Here is a 22,404-nt window from a genome sequence, read left to right as displayed (position 1 = left end):
ATAGCTATGTGAGAGAGACACACTGGTTGGTTGCCTCCCGCAAGCGCCCAAACGGAGACTTTACTGGGTGCATTTTAAAGATGAGAGGAGGCTGGGAAGAGGAGGGAGATGAGAAAGGGAATATATACATATACATGCATAAAGCGCCCAGCACATGCCAGGCACTGTGCTGGGTGGTCGCTTTTATTAGTGCATTTAATGGTCACAAGTCGACGAGGTAGATATTACGATCTCTGTTTTACAAAGTGAAGAAACCGAGGCTTAGAGAGAAGTAATTGTTTGAGTTGGTAAGTGTGGAGTTGGGATTCAAACTCAGGTCTCTCCAACTTCAAGCTCCAAGCTCCTCTAACATGTCCAGAGAAGTTAAATGACCTGTCTCAGATCACACAGCTACTTAGAGATAGGACTGAAAGATTCAAGCCAGAGGCTCCCTGTACCAGAGGCAACACCTGTGACCAGGGTCACCCATGAACATGTGACCATGTATGACATGCACAGAGCATGTTGCTGTTTCTGCCTCTAAATTCAGATTCCCTTCCAGAAATGTCCCCTTCCCTGGGCCACCTCACTACCTGCCCCCCATAGACCCTCTGCCTTTACTGTCTTTCCATTGCTTTTCTCTAACAACCTTCATCATCTCCTGCCACAGAGCCAGACCATTCTCAAAGTTCTCCAAGAGAGGAGAGCCTAGTAGCTTCAGCTCTTCCAATAGTATCAAGTGGAGGTGAGAGATGTGGTCCCTTGCTGGGCTGTTCCCATTTCTCACTGTGAGTCCTCACAACTATCCTATAAGGAAGGCACGATCCTCCCCATTTTATAGCCCAGGACACTAAAGTTTAGAGAGAAGTAAAGCAACTCACCTAAAGAATCAAAGGCAAAGTCAGGATTTGAACCTAGCCTTTTCTGGTTCCAAATGTGTTCTCAGCCACGACATATACATGGCATGAGGAAAATTCAGAGAATTGCAATATATGCCGTACCAGCCACAAAAGACCTGAGCACAGATACACCCAAGCCTCCTCAAATCCCCTACCTAGAGAAACAATTCAGAAGAGCCTAAAAGAACACCAGAATGGGGCAAGATACAGAAAGCACAGTCTGTACCCTGGGGATTCTTTATGTCTTAGTCCTTAGTGTTCCTAGCAGCATCCATATCCCAGGTTGGATGCTGCGCACTGGGTGCGAGAAAATCCGGAGGGATTTTAGCAGGTTAGAGATGCTGGGAATATGTTGTCAGACTGGGATATGCAGAGTAGCACCTCTGCCTGAGGCTGCCTCCTGGCCTGCTCAGCACAGGGGCTGGGCCTGCTGTTGCCCTTCCTGTTCCAGAGCCTCTTTCCCAAGCAAGAGTTCAGTGCACAGGTTTGGTGACACTGCCTTGCCCCAGACAGGCATCAGACAGGCATCAGACCTGATGACAAGCAGAGGCTGGGCCAGGGGGCAGGGCAGGGCATTTGAAGCCCAGCAGCCTGCTGTGGACTGAGGCGGTGGAAGTAACAATGCACATCCACTAAGGACTGAAAAATGGCACCTAAAAGGGACCACTGCTGCCCTGGCTCAGTTCATTGGGCGTCCTCCCGAGCACTGAAGGATCACTGGTTTGATTTCCGGTCAGGGCACATGCCTAGGTTGCAGGCTCCATCCTGTGTCAGGCAACCTCTCACATCTCCTTCCCTCTCTCTCTCTCTTTCTCCCTCTCCCTTCCCTTCCTTTCTCTCTCCAATCAATTAAAAAAAAAAAAAAAAAAAAAAGGACCACTGCTGCTGCCTAAAAGTCCCAAGAACAGGCCAGCTACCTGCCCACTGTCCCTTCCAACCTATCTCCCATCATGGTCTCCAAAGGGCTCCGGGACACCCTAGCAGGGCTGGAGGTCCCTCACTCACCTCTGGCGGGCTGCCTGTCTCGCCTCCTTACCCGTCAGTGGGCAGAGCTCTCAGGCACCAGGGGAGGGAAGACTATGGACCTTCCCTGCTAGTCCTCCAAGGCCTGGGTGGAAACAGATCAGAAAGTCATGGTGACAAACGTGATATGTGTCCCCGCGGATTTTGCGAATGGCTGGAATACAGAGCATTCGAGCCTCTCCGTATCAGCCTCCCCACTAAGCCACTTTCTCAAGCGCAAGGGGAGGCTGAGGTATCTCCACAGGGCTCAGGGGGAGGAGGGAGCGGTGGGCGCAACGCTTCTGGCCCTTCTCCCGGCAGCTAAGCTCCCACTCACAGCAGCCACAGGGCCCCGCCGCAGACCGGAGCGGGGCGGGAATCGCTCAGACGGCCAGGGCGCGCCAGGCGCGCTCGTGGAGGGAGGACCCGCTCGCAGCGCCCGGCCTCACCTCCCTGCGCTCAGGCGCCTCCACCAGGCGCCGCGGGGCCCGAACGTGGGGAACGAGAACCCGGGAAAGGGGGCCGCGTACAGGGAGGCCTGCCCCCTCGTCCCGTCCCAGCCCGGGGAGGTCAGCCAGCTTCCAGGGGTGGGGGGCACCCACCTGCGAGCAGGAAGCCCCGGGAGCGCTCGGAGAGGCCGCGGGAGCAGGGCCCGCCCTCCGCGGGAGGGACCTGGGCGCCGGGAGCGAGGGGAGGCCGCGCTTACAAGTCGGTACAGCGCCGGCTTCACCTGGCCGCGAGTTTGATTTCAGGGTGTGGCTCCAGGTAGGACTCGGAGGCGGGCGAACACAGAGCCCTGGGAAAGTCGCCAAGGGGAGCAGGGGCCCGTGGCCGTGGCCAGGAGCCTCTCTGCTCCAGGGGCGCCTCTCTGCTCAACCCTTTCCCTCTAGCGCGTGGGTTCCAGCTTCCTCTGGCCCTTGGCCTCAGGACCTTGATCCTAGCCACGCCCGCCGTGACCTGCCAGCGGCCCCACGGTCCCCGGTGGTCTCTGGGCCACGGCACAGAGGCCTGACCAGGATTATTCGCTGAGCTCCTCTGTGTAATTAACTCATTAATTTGCATTGCAGATTCTCGGGGCTACCTCTTCCGGGATCCTAGAGGTGCTGCGGCCCGAGCCCACCCACACACCTGGGGAGCCAGCCCCAGCTGGAGTCCTGCCACCTGCCACCTTGGCCTGTCTGTCCATCTAGGCAAGGCCTTAAGACTGTCTTGGGAAGGAAAACTGGAATTAAAGAGATTCCAATTTCCTTGTCAGACCTTGCTCAGTTCTGGGAACCCTCTGGCTTCAGGTAAGCGACCTCTGGGGAAAAGAAAGCTTTCAGGAGCCCTGCACCCCCAAACAGGATAGGCCCGGTTCCACAGCTAGCATCTCATGGTGGTGAGTGCCCTGGTCTAGGAGCAGGATGGCTGTTCCAGTGGCTCACTCCTGACTGCCCTTTGCCCTGCTTCTTCTGGATTGGAGGGTAGTTTCTCCTGTGTATTAATGTTGTGGGGGAAGGGCGGGGGCCACCTGTCTCTCTCTTCCCCAAACAAGGGCCCCCACACAGGGCTGTGTCCAATTGAGTGTTGAAAGGATTCTGGCTTGGAAATTCAGTACATCTGCACCCCAAATGGCTGCCCCCAAGCAGTGGCTGGGTGACTGCTAGTGTCGCAGCACAGGGATCTAGGACTGCAGAGACTTTTGTCATTGTTGGGCACCTCAAACTTTAGTTATTGAGGTCACTACTGTCATGTATCATTTTTGTTCACTGATTCTTTAGATATATCAATGCAATTTATGGATAAAGCATTTGCACCTGGGCTCTTTTGCTTTTGCACAGTTTACTCTAGACTCCTGCCAAACATAGCTAAGGTGGTGGGTGGGAATTCACCAGCGTCAAATGGGCGGCCTGCACCCTGTCTGGCTGCACCACAAGCCCCAATGCCCTCAGCCTCTGTGGGGAAAGCCTGGTGGTGCTGGCTGGAGATGCTGGTCCTGTGAGCTGGGAGAGTGGTGTGGAAGCTGGGGCAGTTGCAGGCAGGTCTCTGCTCCTCTCTGTATCTTTCCCAACGGGATTCTTTCTCTTTCCTCAGGCAGCACTGTTAGCCAACCTCTCACCTCCCGTGGCCCCAAGGAAGCTGCCTGCTGAGCTAAGGACAAAGGGGCCATGTGATGCAAATATGGCTTTCCCCACAGATTAGTTACCCAGGGACATAGAAATACTGGCTGTGGGAAGGGCAGTTTGCAGGGGCAATTGGTTGATGAGGATTTGAAATGAACCATGAACCAAAGCTAGGATGAAATGTATAACATCGTTGAACCTAAAATCAACACCCTAAATTATATTTTACTGACTCACAGATGCACACATGAATTCTTTTCTTTTCATACAAATACCTTATATATCAAAACAACAGCTCCAAGCAGTACCTTTGAACTGTTGAACTATGATAAAGTGTGAACATTAGAATATTATCAGAAATGAACTGGTATTTAATTCGGGTTGAATCCAGGCCTGGGTATCCCAGAAAGGCTACTAGCCAAGTCCATCCTCACCCTGTAGGAAGTGAGTCTAGGTAACCCTGAGGTCCTCCCACCTTTGGGACCGTCAGTGGGGCTTGGAGGGAGGCAGAGACTCCCAAATAAGACTGACCATGGAGGTAATGAATCCCCCATCACTTTAGACCCCAGATAACTATCAGCCAGATATGCTAGAGAAAAGGTTCTCATACTAGATACTGGGCTATACCAGGGGACCTCTCGGGCCCGTCACAACCCCAAGTTTCTGCACTTCTGGTTGCATCTACATGTGGGTCAGCTGCACTGGAATGGATGACCTCTGCCAATAAGGATGGCTAGGATGTGCAGAATAGGACCTGAGTGATTAATTCCTGTGTGCGACTCTCCCCCTCTTCTCTGTCCTACTCTGATTCACGCCCAACTCAGTTGTGTCCAGGAGGAGAATGCAGAACAACAGTGCAGGAAGTAGCAGGAACAGTCTGGGGGAAGCGTCTCCCCCAGCATCCATGTGCCTCCCTCTGGCCCTGTTCCCACAGCTGTGCCAGGCACAGGGACAGGGATCAGGCATACCCTCCTTTGAGGAGCCTGGGATGCTGGCAGAGGTGTTCAGGTTGAGGTAGTGGTCCATGTGCTGCCATTCTTCAAATTGAGCAGGGACACTGAGAACTGACATTTCACCATGGGCAATGGCTCTTGGAGCCCCACCAGCACTGGGGCATTGGCCAACCAGAACTGTCTGGGAAGGCACCCTGGGCGGGGCAGGCACTTCCTGGCTCTCTCTCAGCCTGTGGCTGTTGGGACCTGCTGTAACATCCAAGAACCTACAGCTAGGGCTGGGAGCCTGGGTTAGAACCAGAGGGGAAAGATATGGATCGACTTGTGGTTTAGAAACACAAACACATTATCCTTTCCCTGCACCTTTCTGCTGCATGACTTGAAAAGCTGTCTGGGGATCAGGAACACTGCTGACAAGCTCACTCACTCCTAGGGCTCCTTCCTCTGGATGACTCTGCCCTCCTCTGATAATAGTAATAATAGCTTCTATTGGGCCAAGCTCCATGCTAAGCTATTTACACAAATTATCTTACTTAAGCCTTCACCACAACCTTGGCACAGAAGAATATTATTATTGTTCTTATTTTACAGATGAGGAAACTGAGGCTAGGAGAGGTTAAGGAACCAGCTCAAGGTCTTATAGTTAGTTACTGAGTGGTGGAGCCAGAATTTCAACCCAAGTCTATCTCCCCAGACTGTTCTCTTAAATCTGTACTGCTCAGAGGTCTCTGGTTCCAAGGACTGTCTGATATGACTTGGCCAAATGGGGTCAAGTTCCTGGGAACAGTTGCTGGGGAAGGCACTGGTCTTTTGCCATCTTGTGCCAATTCTGCCACCCTGGATGGGTAAATCATATGACACCGAGAGGTGGGGGATATCCCTCCCCAATTTCTGATAAGGGCATGAGGAACAGCACTGGCTGTGAGGGTCAGAGGGGGCCTCAGTTTCTCCTACCCCGTCACTGAGTCCTCTGCTAGGAACCAGGTGCTAGATCCCCCCCCCCCCCCAGTCATGAGCTGGCACCCTGCCTGAAGTCCTTGCATCAAGTCATCTGCCCTTCACAGACTCGGCATGGGCCCAGCACCATGAGGCCCATGTGCAGGCACTGCTGGGAAAGTGGGGCCTGGCACACCTGTTGGTTCTTGGCTGGGGAAACCCCTGGAGCCTGGAAGAGAGGCAGCCCCCAGTCTTAGGAGAGAGGAAGTCTTGGAGTAGATCCCTTCTCCCTCTCTTCCAGGCTGTCCAACACCTGTCCCTTCCTGTTCTTGGGGTAGCCTGGGCCAGTGTCCCTCACCCTGATGGTACCACATCTCTCTCTGCTGATGGGGCTGAGAGGTAAGTGCCCACTTCTGAGTATCTGGGAGCATGAGTTGAGGGAGTTGACACTGACAAGCCCTTGGGGTCCTTTAGCGGAAGAGAGAGAGAGACTAGCGGCAGAGAGCATGGGTTCTTGAAGGATTGGAGCCCTCTGCCTCTCTAGATTTCCAGCATGGCTCAGCCTCAGTTTCTTGATGTGTATAATGGTGGAGGGAGTGCCACCCTCCCTTCAGAAGGTGGTAAAATGATAAGATCTAGAACAATGGAGTCCAGGAGCCCTGAGGATCAGCACCCCCAAACAGGGTGAAAGGTTCTTGACCCTTGGTACTCACAGTTGGTAAAGGGACCAAGGAGGAAACTCTCTTCTGCTGTGCCACACATGCATGTAGGTGTCATAGGAAGCCACTGAACCCCATTTGGTGAGCTGCAGGGGCTGAATGCCAAGGTTCTTCCAGGAGAACTTGCTAAGAAATCAACCCTACAGGTCTATCCTCTCCAGATTCTACAGAGAGAACCCAGCCCAGGGGCAGCACTGTCTGGGCCCAGCTAGGTATTTGGAGAAAGTCCATGGGCTCTCCTGCCTGGCTGCTGGACAGACACATCCTTCTGCTGCCCTGAATCTCAGCAGAGGAGAACTCCCACACCCAGAGCCTCTAGTCTCTCTCCACCTTTTTCTCAAGTTCTGCATCTATACTAGGCTCCCTATGCCAAGGGGAATATACAAGGCCAGTCCTCCCAAGTGCAAACTGACACTGGGGGCCAAACTTGCTTGACTGTCCCAAAGGGGCCTGGCGACCTGGACGAGCCACTCAGATGCAGGGGCCACTGTCCACCCACCTCAAGGGGCTGAAGCAGGAGCCATGTAGGCTGTGGTACCCTTCCCAGGTACAAGGGGCTATAAGCCACCCTGGGGAGGGCTGGGAAAAGAAAGATTCACCTCTATGCTGAGAACACTCATTTTAGAGACATGATGAATTCATTTAATATCTTCTCACTGTGATCACTTTGCAGGCCCTGCTCTTAATGGGCTCCAAAGTTCCATCCAAATGTCTGTTGCTGGCACTTTAGCTCTCTGCTTGGCACTTTTGCTGGCAGAACTAACAGCTGGAAGCCTCCTTGAATGGAAACCCTTCACTGTCCTTTCCTCTCTCTTCTGAGCCTCTGGTGCCACCTCAGTCTGAGACTAGGTCTGGGCTGAGACTGATACCCAAGCCGTGGTACCCAGGGCCTGACTTTAAGGAGGGACAGGTGAGTGGGGGGAGTAGAAGGCTTGTGGCCAGGTGAGGGCTCACACCAGAGAAAGGAAAGAGTCTGAGGAAGCACAATGTTGTCTGTCCAAGCCCCATCCACAACCCTCTGCTGGAGCACCTTAGCTTTAAATGCACAAAGTTCACAGGCTCTGGGCTATGTGGTCTCCTGGGAACACTGACCACCTGGCTGTAGAGTTCGCTGAACTCTGCCTCTGTGTCTGCCCTGTGCTGTGCTATGCTTAGAGGGTCCTGCAGGGGCCCGGGCAGCTGCTACTTTCCCTTCTCAGGGTCATTTCTTCCTTAGTCTCTGGCCCATACCTTGACTGCCCCAGGGTGGCAGCCTTCAGGACCTTCATGTGAATGCTGACATGGCAAGGGCCTGGTGTGCACTGCCATGCCCTCACTAGTGCCTGGCATGATGGACTCTCCGGAGGCAGCTCTTCCTCCTATCCTGATCTCCCCTACTCCACAGGAGCCTTGCACCCTTGCTCACCCCTGGCCTTGAATTCTTGCCCCTGAGCTTGGCTCTATCCCGCCTCAGGGTCTGAGACCTCCACCTTTCTCCACCTTTCCCGATCCCAGACACACCGTCTCCAGCAAGACCCACTGTAGTGTAATACAGAATTCTTCTTGTACAGCTTGGGCCTCGTGACAGGGTGACAGGTGACATAGGCCTCCTGCTTCTGAGATCTGATCTCTGATGGTGGCCATTGGACATTTATATTCCTGCCTGGGGTCAGAGTGTAACTGTTGAAAAATCCACCTGAGATAAAAGGTTTCCTGTATGCCTCCCTTAACCTAAGCCCAAAAATTTCCCTTTCTTTCCTAGATATTCTCATCATTACTTCCTTCTTTGGCTTAAGACATTGATAGCCTTCTGGTTAAAATGTAAAGTGCTTCCTGGGCCCTGGCCAGTGTTGCTCAGTGGTTAGAGCATTGGTCTGTGTACCGAAGGGTTGCAGGTTTGATTCCTGGTCAAGGGCACATATCTGGGTTGCAGGTTCGATCCCCAGCCCCGGTTGGAGAGTGTGTGGGAGGCAACCAATCGATGTGTCTCTCTCACATCGATGTTTCTCTCTCTCTTCCCCCTTTCTCTGCCCTCTTCCCTCCCTTCCTGCCCCCCCCCTTCCACTCTAAAAATTAATGGGGGAAAAATATGCTTCCTGGGACAAGTAGAACTTGAGTCAATCCATTTACACTCAGAGAATGGCCTGGGTAGGATGGGCAGAGTCTCCTCTTGGGGAGCTCTGCTGAAGGGGCAGGAGATGAGCTGGGGCTCCATATGGAGCAAGATGGGGGGCAGGGGGCAGGACCAGGACCCTGTTAGGGCAGGAGGCACAGAGGAGTGCTGGGACCTGTCCAGATTCCCACTTTGTCAGGCCAGGCCACCTCTCTGAAGCCATCGAGTTTTACCAGGCAGCTAGCATTTTCCCCTGCTCGGGGTGCCTTTGATGCTGCTGCTGATGGAAAGGCAGTCTGGGAGGTAAGAGTACTGGAATGGGGGATGGGGACCCCCAGACCTGAAACTGGCTCTGTGGCAGTTAGCTGTGTGGTCCCAGGACCCATTTTCCTTCTCTGGGACTCCTCTTCTCTCTCTAACATGTGGGCTGCATTAGACATTCTTAGGGACTTCCTTTGGCTTGAAATCCAAGGCAGCCAGCTCCTTTCTGGGGCAGACCTTTCTACCTATGCGCTTCTCCCCGCTGACCCAGGACTGTGCTCTGGACGTCCAGGGAGGCTGTGGCATGACGGGTCCCTTGGCTCCCTCCACCCTGTGCCTTTTTGCATAATTCCACCTGAAGCCTCATCTGAAGCTGAAAGAAAGAAAATGGAGGCTGGAGGCTCCAGGCCAGGAAGCTGAACCAGAGAACCAGTCCTTCCAGTTTTAACCCTGGTGCCGCTGCAGCCTTCAGGAGCAAGGGCAGACAGACAGGCGGCAGGGGGCCTTGAGCAAGGTGACTGGTTCATTGCTATTTGCCTGGGGGTGAGCTGCTGCACTGGGATCAGAGGCCAGAGCAATGCATCAGCTGACCTGAGCTTTCTGGACTTGCTTTTCTGAGCACCCAGAGGCCCCCCACTCCAGGTCCTGGGCAGCCAGAATGAACACAGCCCTGCTCCATCCTCTTAGCTGGAGGCCCAGGGGCCTGAGTGCTTTGAGGCTTGGGCAAACCAGAGCCAAGCAGGAAGATGCCAGCATTTGCTGACGATGCGGCACTCTGAGGGGGCAGTTTTGCCACAGAGAATCTATAGATGTACAAAAAAAGTCATCATCGTCTCTCTGTAAAGACCTGGGTCTTTACACTGACTGATATGACGTATGAGGTTTTATAGAAAATGCTGGCCAATGTGGGTGTCCCTTTGCTGGGGCTGATGTAGCCCCATGTAGTTAGGAGGGAACCCATTTTTTGCATGCTAATCCCTCCAGCATTGTTCTTCTAGGTGAACAGAACCTGGGATTACCTTTCCTAAATTCATAAAATCATAACCGTTTGGTAGGCAAAGAAAAACGTCTCTGAGTTTTAGCCTTATGATTCTTGGGCATTTCTAAGTCACCTGCCGCAATAGTCAAGGAAATCGCTGGAGTCTCCAGTCTGGCCCTTCTGCATGAAGCACCTCCTCCAAATGTGTGTTTCAGATGGGGCTTATTAGTGAACAGTTCTTCAAGGAATTGAGGCTACCCTTGACAAGATTCCAGGCCCAAAGAAGAGTGTGATCAGAGTCCAACTTTTGATTCCTTCACCATATACAGTCCCCGGCAAGTTCTCAAGACCTCAAACTCTATTACCCCCCCCCCCCCCCAAAAAGCAGAAAACTCTTAATAGGCTCAAATCATTCCTTAGAGAACTTCAGTGGATAAACAATTTGCTATTTGGGAAAAAGTGGATCAGGTATAGCTTTTCTTCCCAGCATGATCGGGCATGGATCTATCGGCATTCTGAGAGTTTAGCTTTTCTTCAGGGAAGGGTTCTTCCAAAGCCACCTCTTCCATGAAGTCTTTTATGATTTCCCTGAAGACCCCAGTGAGGTCTCTCCCTCCTGGCACTTTGTTCCTCTAACACTAATAATCATCACAATGACAACATTATCTTTCGCTGGGCACTTATGTGCCAGCCATGCTGCTAAGGGTGTTTGCATATGGCCTCATTTAATCTTTTCAACATGTGTGTCTCATAGGTACTATAATTATCTCCATTGGACAGAAAAGGAAATTGAGACCTAGAGAGATGAGGTAACTTATCTGAGGTCACCCAGGCAGGAAGAGGCAGCCCCAGGCCTGACACTCACCTGCTGTTAACCACCCACCATTCTGCCTTTTCCTGTACCTGTATATCTCCCTGAGAATCTGTCCTCTGCCCATAACAGTAGAAGCTGCTTCTTCCTTTGTGTTTTCATTCTCGGCTAATCTTTTTTTTTATTCATCTTTATAAAGTTCTATGTTAAGAACCATCTCCCACTATCGGTCTAAATTTATAAATTATCTGGACTGAATGGTCATGGCTGACAGTTACAGTGATGAATCAGGGACCCAGAGTGAGCAAAAGGGCAACACTGCCATGCTGCTAATCATGGCTCTGTAGCTCAGCTGGTTTCTGGTGGTGTTGGCCCCATGCTCAGCTTTCCTTTCCCTCCTCTACTGAAGGACTGTAAGTTCCTCGGGGCAAGGGCTCTGTCCCATTCATTTCTTGGCACCTCCCCCCACCCCCTGTTCCTGCCACCAGTGTTTTATATTTAGGAGGGAACCGCTGATCCCTGCCTGCAAGCAAGTGAGCCAGGACAAGATGCCAATTGCCATCTCCAGGTGCTGCCTGGAGCACACATATTGCCAAGAAAAGACAAATTCCCCTTTATCTCACACCCCACACATATCACCTTAGCCCTTAATGGGCTCTAGGGCTGAGCTCAGAAGAGGAGGCTTCCAGTCAGCTTACTCACCCCAGGCAGGAGGGCCGGCTGGGGCCAGGAGGTTGAGTTCTTTCTGCCTCTGAAGTTTTCGTATTTCCATGCTCTATTCCAGCCTGTTAGCTAGCCCACTTCCTTTAACCAAGGCAGGTTCACAGAAATGACCTCTTCTCAAAGCCCTCACAGGGGCAGGCTGCAGAATGCCAGTGGGTGAGGCTTGCCGCACCCTTCCTACTGCCCAGCTCTTAGAAACTGCTCCTGAGACCTGGGCCTTCTCACTCATGATGTAGAGGGCTCTGCTTCAGGCCACAGGACAGCTTCCCATAATCCTTCCAGCCTTCTACACCCAGGACAGTGTGTGCTAGAGGTGTCTCTGGGGCCACGTGGGTAAGGAATGCAGTCTCTCAGTCTGCCTACTCCCTGCCAGCCGTCCCACAGAGGTAGGCAGGTATCAGAAAATCAATGTCCAGAGTCCTCCCTAAGCCATCTTAAAACTCCAGACAGGCTTTCCCTCTCCTGCCCCTATACCCTGGCCTCTACCCTCTGCTCCCTCGTGGCTCCATCAGCTGCCACCCTGCTAGCTTGCTGTTTGGCACTCAATAGCTTCTGCCACTCTGAACCCAGCTGGGCACCAGCTGCTGCTTAGCTCTGCACACACAGGGGACTCCCAGGCTTAGAGTCACCTTTTGTGGGGAGGCAGGATTTCCTTGTCCTGGAGCCAGGTGCGGGGATCAGTTGAGTGGGAGACATGTAGGGGTTCATCCTGACTCTGATCTCATGTGTTCCTCCTGCCTGCACCTTTCCTATGCCTGGCATGTCCTAGAGAGCTCAGCTCACAAAGAATCAGTCTGTCCTTGGGGGACTAGAAGGTCCATGCAGCCCCCACACTCCCACCTTGTGGCTACTCACAGGGGCACACAGCTTTCCACCCAAATCAAGTGCTTCCAGAAGCCTTGCTCCTGGTGTCCACCCACTCCTGACTAGGCACTTAGGGTTCCCAGGTTTGCCCTCCTAATCTTCAGAGGGGACCCCTTGCTTGGCCCAAAGGCCGTATTCCCAGCTAGATGAGCTTCTGTAGGGCCCAAGGGCCAGGAAGCCCAGAGCTTATCCTCAACTCTTAGAATCCAGTTCCCACCAGAACCAGCTTAGAAAAGAACCCAAGCAGGACCTCTGACCTTGGTGTGTGACACCAGGGAAAGAACAAACTACGCTATATTAGCCTTGCTTCTTGGTTGGGCCCCAGAGCTTTAATACCCCAAGCTCACTGGGCTGACATCCCAGGAGCAAACCAGGTCGCTAACCCCTGTAGCAGAAGTGAAGAGCCCAAGGCCTGTGAGGAGGAATGGTGCTCAGCCAGGCATCCCCTGGACCCAGACTTCCACTGAATTTCAGTCAGAATCTGTCCAGGCTAAGCTCTGCATAGGGGCATGACTTGGAGCCTGGGTCCCAATGATGCTCCATAAATATCTGTGGTATGAATACAAGAGGGGAGTGTCTCAGAGGTGGTAGGGTAAGAGGACATCCTGGAGGGGCGTCCTGGTGGCACTGGCTCAGCCCAGCAGGAGGGGGAGGTACAGGCAGGAACAGCAGAAATAAACATTTCTCCCTCTAGCCAGGAAACCAGAGGCCAGCTTGGACTGGGCTGTTTCAAAATCAATCTGGAAAGGAAGTGGCAGGTTGAATGGGGCCCACAGGAACCCACAGCTGCCACCCCTGTCCTAGATGGCACATGGCCTGGACACCTCCACACCCCCACCCCTGTCTGGGAAGCCAGAGCCTATGTCCGTAGCAGGGACCTTACCGTGGCTGCTCCTCCAGGCAGCTGGGCCTTGAGCTCCCCACTGCAGGCTGGTGCTTGTCTCTAGCCCAGGAAGCGCCACTCCCTTCAGGCAAAAAGGCAGAAAAAAAAAGGAAAGAAAAAGAAAACCTCAGTGCTTTCCTCACCCAGCCGCTTCTCCCAAAGGCTCCTGGTTAGTGTCATCCTGCCTCTGTGGGCACCAATCCTCCTCCCTCGGCAGCTTACTCACCGGTGTGCCTGTGAGGCTGCCAGCTGTGTGGGGGAGGTGGGGGGCCCACGCCTCTCTGCCTGACATGCACCGGAGCATGCCCTGTGGGGTCCAGGGGCTCTGGCCTGAGCGCCAGGCTGAGTAGTGGCCCCTGACTGGGTCCTGAGAATGGGGAAGTTGTGTCCTGGCCAGTGCTCCTCTCAGGAAACGCACCCGTGAGCTTGGCAGAGAGCACACAGAGATGCTGACTGGCACTGCATGGGTGAGTGTCAGAATTCCTTGGTAGAAAGCCGTCTCCTTAGTGCCCAGGGCTGTCGGAAGAGGGAGCAGCCGACGTGATGTGCTGTCCAGCGCGCTGGCGGGCTGGCTGCTATCCTTGGCCTGCCCCTCTGGACCACTCCCTACCTCGGCATTCTGCCTCGTGTCTGTGCTCTGGACTCAGGGAGGGCCTGGGCTTGTCTCAGCTGGAGCTGCTCCTCACCCTGACCAGGCCAGGTGCTTGGTGTCCCTTTTCCACAGCACCCATCTCAGAACCTGGGCTGGCCCAGCATCAGTTAGGACAAGCTGCCGCCAAATCCCGAATCCCCAGCTCTCTGGATCCCCCTGCTGTCCTCAGCACTGGGATGACACACATTCTCACACACGTGGGGCCACACCCAGCACAAAGCCACCTACCTGCCCAGGCCAGCCTAAGCCAATCGAGCCTCGCTCTCCAAATGCCACTCTGACCCTAGAAGCCACTCATTTACAGAAATATCTCCTGGGAGGTGAGTTCAAAGCCAGCCCTGGAGGACTCCAGTCGGCATGGACCCAACCCCCCTTTTCTCCCGACACCTCTAGAGGACACAGCAGCCTGATCACCATATCTGCTATTGCACTTTGTTGGCTGGCGTCTCTCCCATGGCACTTTGGGCCCCCATAATGTCTTCCATATCCTTAGGAAGTGGCGGCAGGCTGTCAGCAGGTTCCATCTTCCTAGGAGCCCAAGGTAGGGAGGGGCGGCTGGAAGGGGCGGGACTCAGGTGCAGCTCCAAGTTTCCAGCTCCCAAAATAATCAGATGCAAAAGAGAAGAAAGAAACCTCTAGGCCAGCAGGTGACTCAGTGCCAGTGGGCCAGTTTAGCCTCCTGGATGGCTGCCGCCGGCTCCTGGCACATCAGGCAGGGAGCAGTGCCCTCCGCGACCTGCTGTCCACAGCAGAGCTGTCAAAGGGAGTGTGGCCGGGGAGCCCCCGCCGGCCCAGGGCTGCCCGGCAGGCGGCACCGGCAGCGGGCTCCAGACTCCTTCCCCGCTCCGGCCGCCCCTCCTCCACCGCGCACCCCGGCTCACTTTGAGATTTCTCCATTAAATCCTCAGGCAGCGACCTGCTCCAACGTTGCTTGGCAATTTTGATATCGTCGAGGGTTGCCATGGGGAGGAGGGTGATGTCATTGACACACAAAAAAACCCCCACTGAATTTACAAATCAGCTGGGGCTGGAGCTATTTATAAAAGCACGTTTTCCCTTGCCTTCCTTTACTGAGGGGGCGGGAGAGGAAGGGCTGCCTGCCGGGATCAGTGGGAGCCTCCCCCAGACCCCCAGAAGCCAGACCTCCCAGGCTTCCCACCCCCGGAGAGCAGCGAGATTCAGACCTGGCTGGCCCTGACCACAGCGGGGCTCAGCTCCCCTTTCCGGGTCTCAGCTGGTTTTGCTGGGAGTGGCCCACGGGGGGTGCTGGGCAACGTGAACGCTGGCGTCCTGAGTTTGCAGGGGCCAGTGAAACCCGCCACTGAACCGCCCTTTACGTATCATGGCCCCCAGGCCGAAGCCCGCGTGTGCAGGTAGGGGGCCTGAGCTCCTGTGCGCATGCGCCTGCTGGCTCGCCGCCCCGGGCGCGCCAGGTGGAGCCTCGCTTCCCAAAGTGCCCTCCCTCCCTCTGCGCCTCCCGCCCGCTTCCCTGGCTCCTGGACTTCTCCCAGCGTCCAGCTGTGGGGTGCCCAAGCCCCAGTTTTGGCTGCCTATCCCTCTCTCCCCACACTCGCTTGAAACACTGTTCTCTCGGGGGCTCTGACCATCCACCTGGAAATGCTCACCCCACCGCCTGTGCCACCCTGACCCGCCAGCTCCTGCTCCCAGTGCCCCCCGCTGCTGACAGACCGCAACCTGCTGGCCGATTCTCCCCACTCCCCAGCCCCTTACATCCAAGGTGGCACTAGGCTGCTCAGATTATTTTTGAAAACTCAGAAATTTTCTTCCATAGTAAAGCAACGTAGTGTTTGATTAAAAGCCCAGGCTCTGAGTTTTCACAGTCCTGACTTCAAATCCCAGCTCTGCTGTTCATCAGCCGAGTCACCTCTGGCATGTACTTACCAGCTACACTCAGTTTCCTCATCCATAAAATGGGGATGATTTTGCCTGCTTTCCGGGATTGTAGGAATGAAATGAACAAAGCTCCTGGCACAGGGACCACTAAGGAGAGCTCAATAAACATGAATTTTCTTCTCAGCTTTCAGCTGTCAGGACTGTGTTGCTCATTGCTCATTCTTATCCAGCTACCAACTGGTGGCGGGTTAATCTTCCAAAACATGAACCCAGTCACCTCCTGTGCAAAGGTCTCCAGGTGAACACGTGGACATTCTGATTGAACTGCACAGTATCGGACCATGTGGCATTAATCATAAAAACTTTAGTCAAGTCCTCCAACTACCAGCCATGGAACCCACCCTAGCTCCAAGCAAGAAAGAAAATTTTTGATAACCATCAGGTAACTAATTGCTAGCACTGATGAGAAGTCTGGAGCATCAAGTTCAGGACAGAAGCCAGGCAGCCCCGAGGACTCTAGGCGTCAGGATTGACCTGTACGGAAGATGCTGCCACCACGCACTCCACCTAGTACACCTCCACCCCTAGTCCAAGAGCAGGGAGCATCTGGTTGGCAGGCTCAAGCCGTGTATCCACCTCTCGCTTTGGTGGAGGGAGGGGAGCCTGGGCACAGAGCTTCTGTCACCAGACATGATGTAAATATTAGAGTGCTGTTACTAAAGGAATGGGTGCTGGAAGTCCCAAACCAGCCAACGGTCACCATGGCATCTTTGGCACTTTTTCTAATCATTTTAAATTTCTGAGTGTGATAATCTGTGTTGATTCTTTTGTTCTTCTTGTCTTCATGGACTTCTGAAAACTGATGGCCTGTACAAACAGACTCATTCCTCTGCTCTATCACGTTGCATGACTTCTTGATTTGGTGAAAATATCTGCAAGCTTAGATCCATTTGTTTCACAGGTTGTAGAGAGGGAGGGTGGTCGTGGTGATCTGCCAGCCTTTGGAGGAAACCCTGCAAAGCCTGTTGCAGGGGGGCAGGCATATAGATAGATACCTGTGCTCCTAGGCCAGTGGTGTGCCCTGTGTCCTTCTTTATCCCAATTGAATCACCTCTCTGCTAATCCCAGTAGGCTGTGAGCTATCCAGGGCAGGAATCCCAGCATGATGCTTGGCATATAGTAGATGCTCATGCAAACTTTGTTGAATGAATGAACATCTAAGGAGGTTGTGTGCTTGGAATATGGTGAATCACAGAGCTGAGAGAAATTCTAGAATCATCAACCCCACCCCTTCTTCTACAGGTGAGAAAACTGCAGCCCAGAGATTAGGTGACTCAGCAAAGTCACAGAGGAAATTGGAGGCAGAATCAGGACTAGAATGTGGCTTTCCCTCCTCACAGGCCTTTGTTGTTCCCTTTGCTGTCCATGCAGGTCCATTCTGGCTCAAGCCCCAAGTGTGATGTATCTGTAATTTAGTCAAAGGCAGCAGTGGTGCTGTCACCACGGGCATTTCTGCCTTTGAATCTTGGCTCCGAGGGTTGCAGCGATGCAAATTCAGCCAAGATGATGTCCTTACAATTTCTTAATAAAGTCTTTCACTTGAAGCTCTTTTGTTTTTGAAAATGGACATATACGTACAGCCTCAAAAGGTACTTGCCTCATCTGCACCGTTTTGTTGAGTCAGGTTCTGCTGGGATGATTGCATACATCAACCGTGTCCTACTGCATAATCTTAAAAGAATCGTTTGGAGATGTGTTTAGAAAGGCCATGTAACAAGGAAGTCCTAAAATTTTCCTAAACTGATGCTTCATAGGCTTTCCCAAAGAATGAAGTTTCAGAAACAAAGTCTAGGGTTCTAGCATGTGGGAAAAATTCCTTCACTGCCACATTTTTCTAGATCTTTAGATTCTTCCACACTATCCACCTTCTTGTGCTGCATGAATAGAGGGTGCTTTTATACAGGTTTCTGATAGCTGAGTGGGCCTGTCTCCACCTGCCTACACTTGTCAACACCTCACACCTCAGGGCCAGGAAGGGAGGAACAGATTCTGCTTACCTTTGCCTCCTACCAGGGCAGGGCAGGCTCGAGAGGAAAAGCCTTGGAGTAATGAGCAGATGTCACTGGAGGCCTGTGTCCTGCCTCACGGCTGCTCTTACCTCAAATATCCCTCAGCTCTAGGCCTCCAGGAGAGCCAGACCAGAGGCAGGGGCCTCACCTCCAAGAGATTTTCCCAAATGGCTTCCTGCATGGCAAGTGGGATGCCCACCCTCTGAGGTGTTGGTAGCAAAAGGTAGGACGATCAGGTCAAGTCCTGGGGGTCCTCAGTAGGAAGGATGCTTACAGGCCTCACATAGGGAGACCCTGAGTACCTTCTGTGCCCTCTCCTCTGGCCCTATTCCTCCTTCCATCTAGTGGGGGAGGAGTTGGGGGGGAGGATTCCAGGGTAATGAAGTGCCCTGGTGGGAGGGCAAGCTGTGTGGGTAGCGTGCAGGGGGCTTCTCTCTATCATGCTCCCTGGAATAACAGTGACTGCAGATTAGGGGATTTCTCCAGGAACTCTTTTCTTCAACTAACGCAAATTGGAAAAGCCTAGGAAGAGTTCCTACCAACAGCCCTGCTGCCTGGCCACTGCCACTCGGGCCTTGATCAGAAGGCCCAAGGCTGGCCCTCGTCCTAAAAGTTTAGAGGGAACGTGGGGCCTTCCAATAGCCCAGTCTGGGCTGCAGAACCTGCCTGGACCAAGGAGTAGGGAAGTGGGGTGGAGGCAAAGGGGCCATAGTACTGTCTGAAAACAGGGATTATACTCTGAGAAGCTGGTTTAGCATCCCCCATGCCTCTGGGGCACCTGGAAAGCCAGAAGAGAATGACAGAGGCATAGTCAGTTGGGGAGACACCCAGAGAAGAGGGCAGTATCAGCAGTTGGACAGAGAGGCACCTTTTTGTTTGGCCTTCCCGTATTGCCCAATCCATCACAATGCTATAGGGGCATGAGGGAGGGGAGCACAGACCAGACTGTCATCAGGATTAGGAGTGACCCCAGCTAGGGACTCTGTTGTTGACTTCCAGGAGTTTCCTCTCAGGAGAAACTGTATACTTCAAGTAAACAGGGAATGGAATGGTTTTTCCAGTGGTGTGTGGAATTGTGAAAATACTTGGTTTCATGAGGTGGGGGGCAGTAGCTGAAAAACATTTTTATGAAGTATTTGGCATGTGCCAGCATAGTACGGCTGGGATCTTTCCACCTGTTAGTTCACTGAATCCTCAAATCACCAAAAGGTCAGTGTTGTTATCCGCATTTGTACAGATGAGGAATCTGAGGCTCAGAGTGTGGCCCTGGCTCTCACTGTAACCCCCGTGGCTGAGGCAGGCTCTCCCTGGGGAAGTTCTGGCTTAACTGTTTCTGGATGACACTGCACAGATGGCTGAAGGGAGCCACTCAGCTGGGGTCTGACCACAACCTGCTTTGATGGGCTGTGAGAGCTGCAGAAAGGGATGTGCTGCCTCTGGCTGTCTTTCATCTCTGTGGGACAGGACAGGCCTTTAGACTTCAGGAGAGAGTAGGAACTCAATCCCCAGCTCAATGGCTGGCAGCAGGCCCAGTAGTGGCCTTTCCTAGACATCAGCCTTTCCTGGGAGCAGCCTCTATGGGAGGGGATGGCCCATCTCTGTCAGAGCATAGAAAACTGACTGGGCCTTCACTCAAGACAGAGTGAGAGAGAAAAGCCTTTTGTCAGAGTGAAATGGGCTAGTCCCAGGGGCACTTCAGGGTTTTGACCCCGAGGAGTTAACAGCAATGTGAGGGCCGGCTCAGAAATTGGTCAGAGCAGTTACAAACTGCAAAGTCCCAGGTACTGGACTCACAGCAGAGGATGTGATGGGCCTGTGCCATCCCAGCCCCAGTCCACCAGGAGCAGTCTTCTTGACACATCTCAGCTTCCGAAATAAGCAGGGACTAGTGATAAATCTTGCAGCACAGGTGATACAAAGCAGCAAATGGACACATGTAGAGGGTTCCCAATGTCCCTACAATGACTGTGGCTAAAAGCTAACTTTCTTGAGCACATATTATAGGCTATGTACTATGCTAAGCCCTTATCATACATTAACTCATTAAATCCTCAACTAATCCAATTAATGAATCCATTCAATAAATATCTATTGAATACTTGCTAGGTGCAAAGCTCAAGTTGCTGTCCTCACGTAATTTACAATCTAGGTAGAAATTTCAGAAATGAGGAAACTAAGGCCTCCTGAAGATAACTCACTAGCTCAGGTCACTAACAGGACAGGGCTTAGAACCCAGGCAGTCTGTTTCAGAGTCCAGGATGCTATTTTGCTACCAAATCTTTTTTCCTTCCCAACACCACCTATGTGGCAGACACTATGGTTGCCTCTCTAAAGCAATCTCATTCCCCTTCTTACTTGCTGGAAGAAACCCAATGTATTTAGATGCACATTCTTCTTCCTGTGTACTCAGGGAAGGACCCCCCAGCACCAGTCCCAGGGATGAATCTTAATTAGTTTGGAACAATTTTGGTAATTCCCCTCCTTTTGCCAGGGATTGGTTTAGGACCCAGGGCATGCGGCAATATGTCCAAGAAATGAGGGGAAGTTTGCTGTAACGGTCTTTGGAAAGTTTTCTTGTGCTACTCCAAGTGGTTGAGATTGGAACTGTGGTAGCCATCTGTGTACTAAGGGGACCTGCCTGAGGACAAAGCCAATATGCTGGGGATGGCAGAACAGAAAGGTGGAAACCACTGGGTTCTCCAAGCTGCTGAACTCCAGGCTTGTTGTTATGTGAGATAGCAGATATTCTTACTCCTTACAGTATCTTGAATCGTTTTTCTGATTTTTTTTGCAGGTGGAAACTACCTAATAGAAACCACCTCCAATCCCTGTCACACGATGGCTTCCAGGACACCCCAACTGAAGTTGGCCCTCACTTCCGCTGAGTGTCCTAACACACTTGCTCCACTCCTTTGGCTCCTGGTCATGACTTACTTTGAGATGTCTTTTAACTTTCTTCTATGTTTTGGTTTTTAACCTGTAATATCCTGTTTTTCTAAATTATAAACTCCCTGAAGGGAGTAAGCATGCCTTATGTTTCTTTATATCCTTCCTGGAGCCCCAGTAGAGCTTAATAAATATTTATTGGCTAACCTTCTTTGACACATTTAAAGAGATTGTTTCTTGCCCTGGAGCGGGTAAATGGACACGTTTAAATTAAGTAAAACAGGAGTCAACATATGGCAGCTGGAGGCCTGACAATATTAGGCATTTCAATTGTGGTTTAGATCTCTCAATGGATTACACCAATCCCACCTCCCTCCCGTGTGCCCAGCTCTGGGCTGGCTGCTGGGGAGACAGGCAGGAATCTTCTGCTTGCTATGAGCCAAGAGACTTTCATGCCTGGCAACCGTATCATGTTTTTAATTCTCACAGCCCTTTGGGATAGGAACCATCACCACTAGTTTATACATGGCAGACTGACCTGCCCGGATCAAGCAGCTGGTAAAGAGCAGATGTAGGGTATGAACCCAGGTTTTCTAGTTCCTGAATCAAGTTTATAGGACTTCCTATGCTCCCCCTTTCCTTTTTCCTTTTAAGCAGTGGTCATCTTTTATCCATTGGCTCAGGACAGAGATGTAGCAGAGCAGAGAGTAGAAATAGTTCCAAAAACCTAAGCTCTACAATTCTCAGGAAGAGACTAAATATCTTGGCTTTAAATGGGTTGAGTAGGCCCTGCCTCGCAAGCCAGAAATTCATTTCTCTGGTACGGGAGAGGGACAGAAAGGAGGAGGGAGACGTGTCTATAGGTGGCTAGAAAAGGGACCTGCATCCTCCTTCCCTTTGGGTTGAAATGACCTCGAGACTAAAAGGACTGGGGACCAGATAGATTCTTTTTGATAGCTTGGTACTTGGCTGATCTTGAGACTGTACAAATATTTGGTTCCCTGAAGGTCACTACTGTAAATTAATCCAAGACAGTGAGGCTCCAATCAACTAGCTGGGATCCCAATGTACTTGAGAGGTTTCCAGAGAACTTTAGACCATTTAAATGACATTAGAACTAAATCAGTACAAGTATCTATAAGTATCTGTACCAAAAGCTTTAGTTCTCAATACTCCGTAAAGTAGGCATGCAGGTGATCCTTTTATAGAGGAAGACATTAGCTCAGAGAAGAAGTAACTTTGTTCAATGCCACACAGCCAGGATTCAAGCCCAGGCATTATGATTTCTAGAGAGGGCACTGTTAACCACCATACTAGTGTTTGGTCTGGTACCATAGGCAGGGAGCCACCTCAATACTGAGATGGTCCTAGGAGGTCCTAGGCCTGTGAAGCTGACATCCTATAATGTGGGCACTACACGTAAGTTATAACAGTATAAAAAGACACAGATCTTGTCTCAAAGAGCTCATCTGAGTTGGAGGTAAGGCATGTACATGTACTTGTCCTAGGCAACTAATACTGTAGCAGGGGAATGGTACAGGTAGGAGCTATGGGCTGCCCCTAGTGGTCTATACACTACGGGACATCGACCACTGGTCCACATGGTTGGACATTGGATGTGCCCAACTGGGTGAGTTCTAAGCAAATGGCTTCGTTATCTGTTCAGTGACAGATAAAGCTGAAAATGTCTGGGAAGTTGATCTGGAAAGTCTCTCCTAGCAATGCCAGTTAACTTTTGTC

At 52.2% G+C, this 22,404-nt stretch overlaps 1 protein-coding gene and 1 long non-coding RNA gene across 4 annotated transcripts in view; one reads left to right on the top strand and one right to left on the bottom strand.

The window, feature by feature from the left end:
- PAK6 (p21 (RAC1) activated kinase 6) overlaps positions 1-13,986 on the bottom strand; it is a 36,806-nt gene extending 22,820 nt beyond the window's left edge. Inside the window, exons 1-3 of one of the 2 annotated variants that reach the window (XM_081142007.1) lie at positions 13,430-13,986; positions 13,204-13,285; positions 1,884-1,986 (exon numbers count right to left, since the gene is read on the bottom strand). Coding sequence is in view for 1 of the 2 variants with exons in the window: in XM_081142006.1 (XP_080998132.1) it covers positions 13,204-13,285; positions 13,430-13,507 (160 nt within the window). In the remaining variant the exon portion in view is untranslated. The remainder of the gene's footprint in view (positions 1-1,883; positions 1,987-13,203; positions 13,286-13,429) is intronic. The other variant, XM_081142006.1, reaches the window with a different exon arrangement.
- On the top strand, positions 2,240-20,874 carry LOC308547851. Of its 2 annotated transcripts, none has more exons than XR_013997557.1 (3): positions 2,240-2,449; positions 2,948-3,169; positions 20,573-20,868. It is a non-coding gene; the product is annotated as an uncharacterized lncRNA (long non-coding RNA). The 2 variants fall into 2 exon arrangements; XR_013997556.1 differs by lacking the exon at positions 2,240-2,449 and adding an exon at positions 2,555-2,645 and having other exon boundaries at positions 20,573-20,874.
- The last annotated feature ends 1,530 nt before the right edge of the window (positions 20,875-22,404 follow it).

Source organism: Miniopterus schreibersii (genome assembly GCF_964146895.1).
Source record: "Miniopterus schreibersii genome assembly, chromosome: 1".
Lineage (NCBI taxonomy): Eukaryota > Metazoa > Chordata > Mammalia > Chiroptera > Miniopteridae > Miniopterus > Miniopterus schreibersii.
Note: the sequence above shows the minus strand (reverse complement) of the source record. Positions and strands in the feature narration are given on the sequence as shown.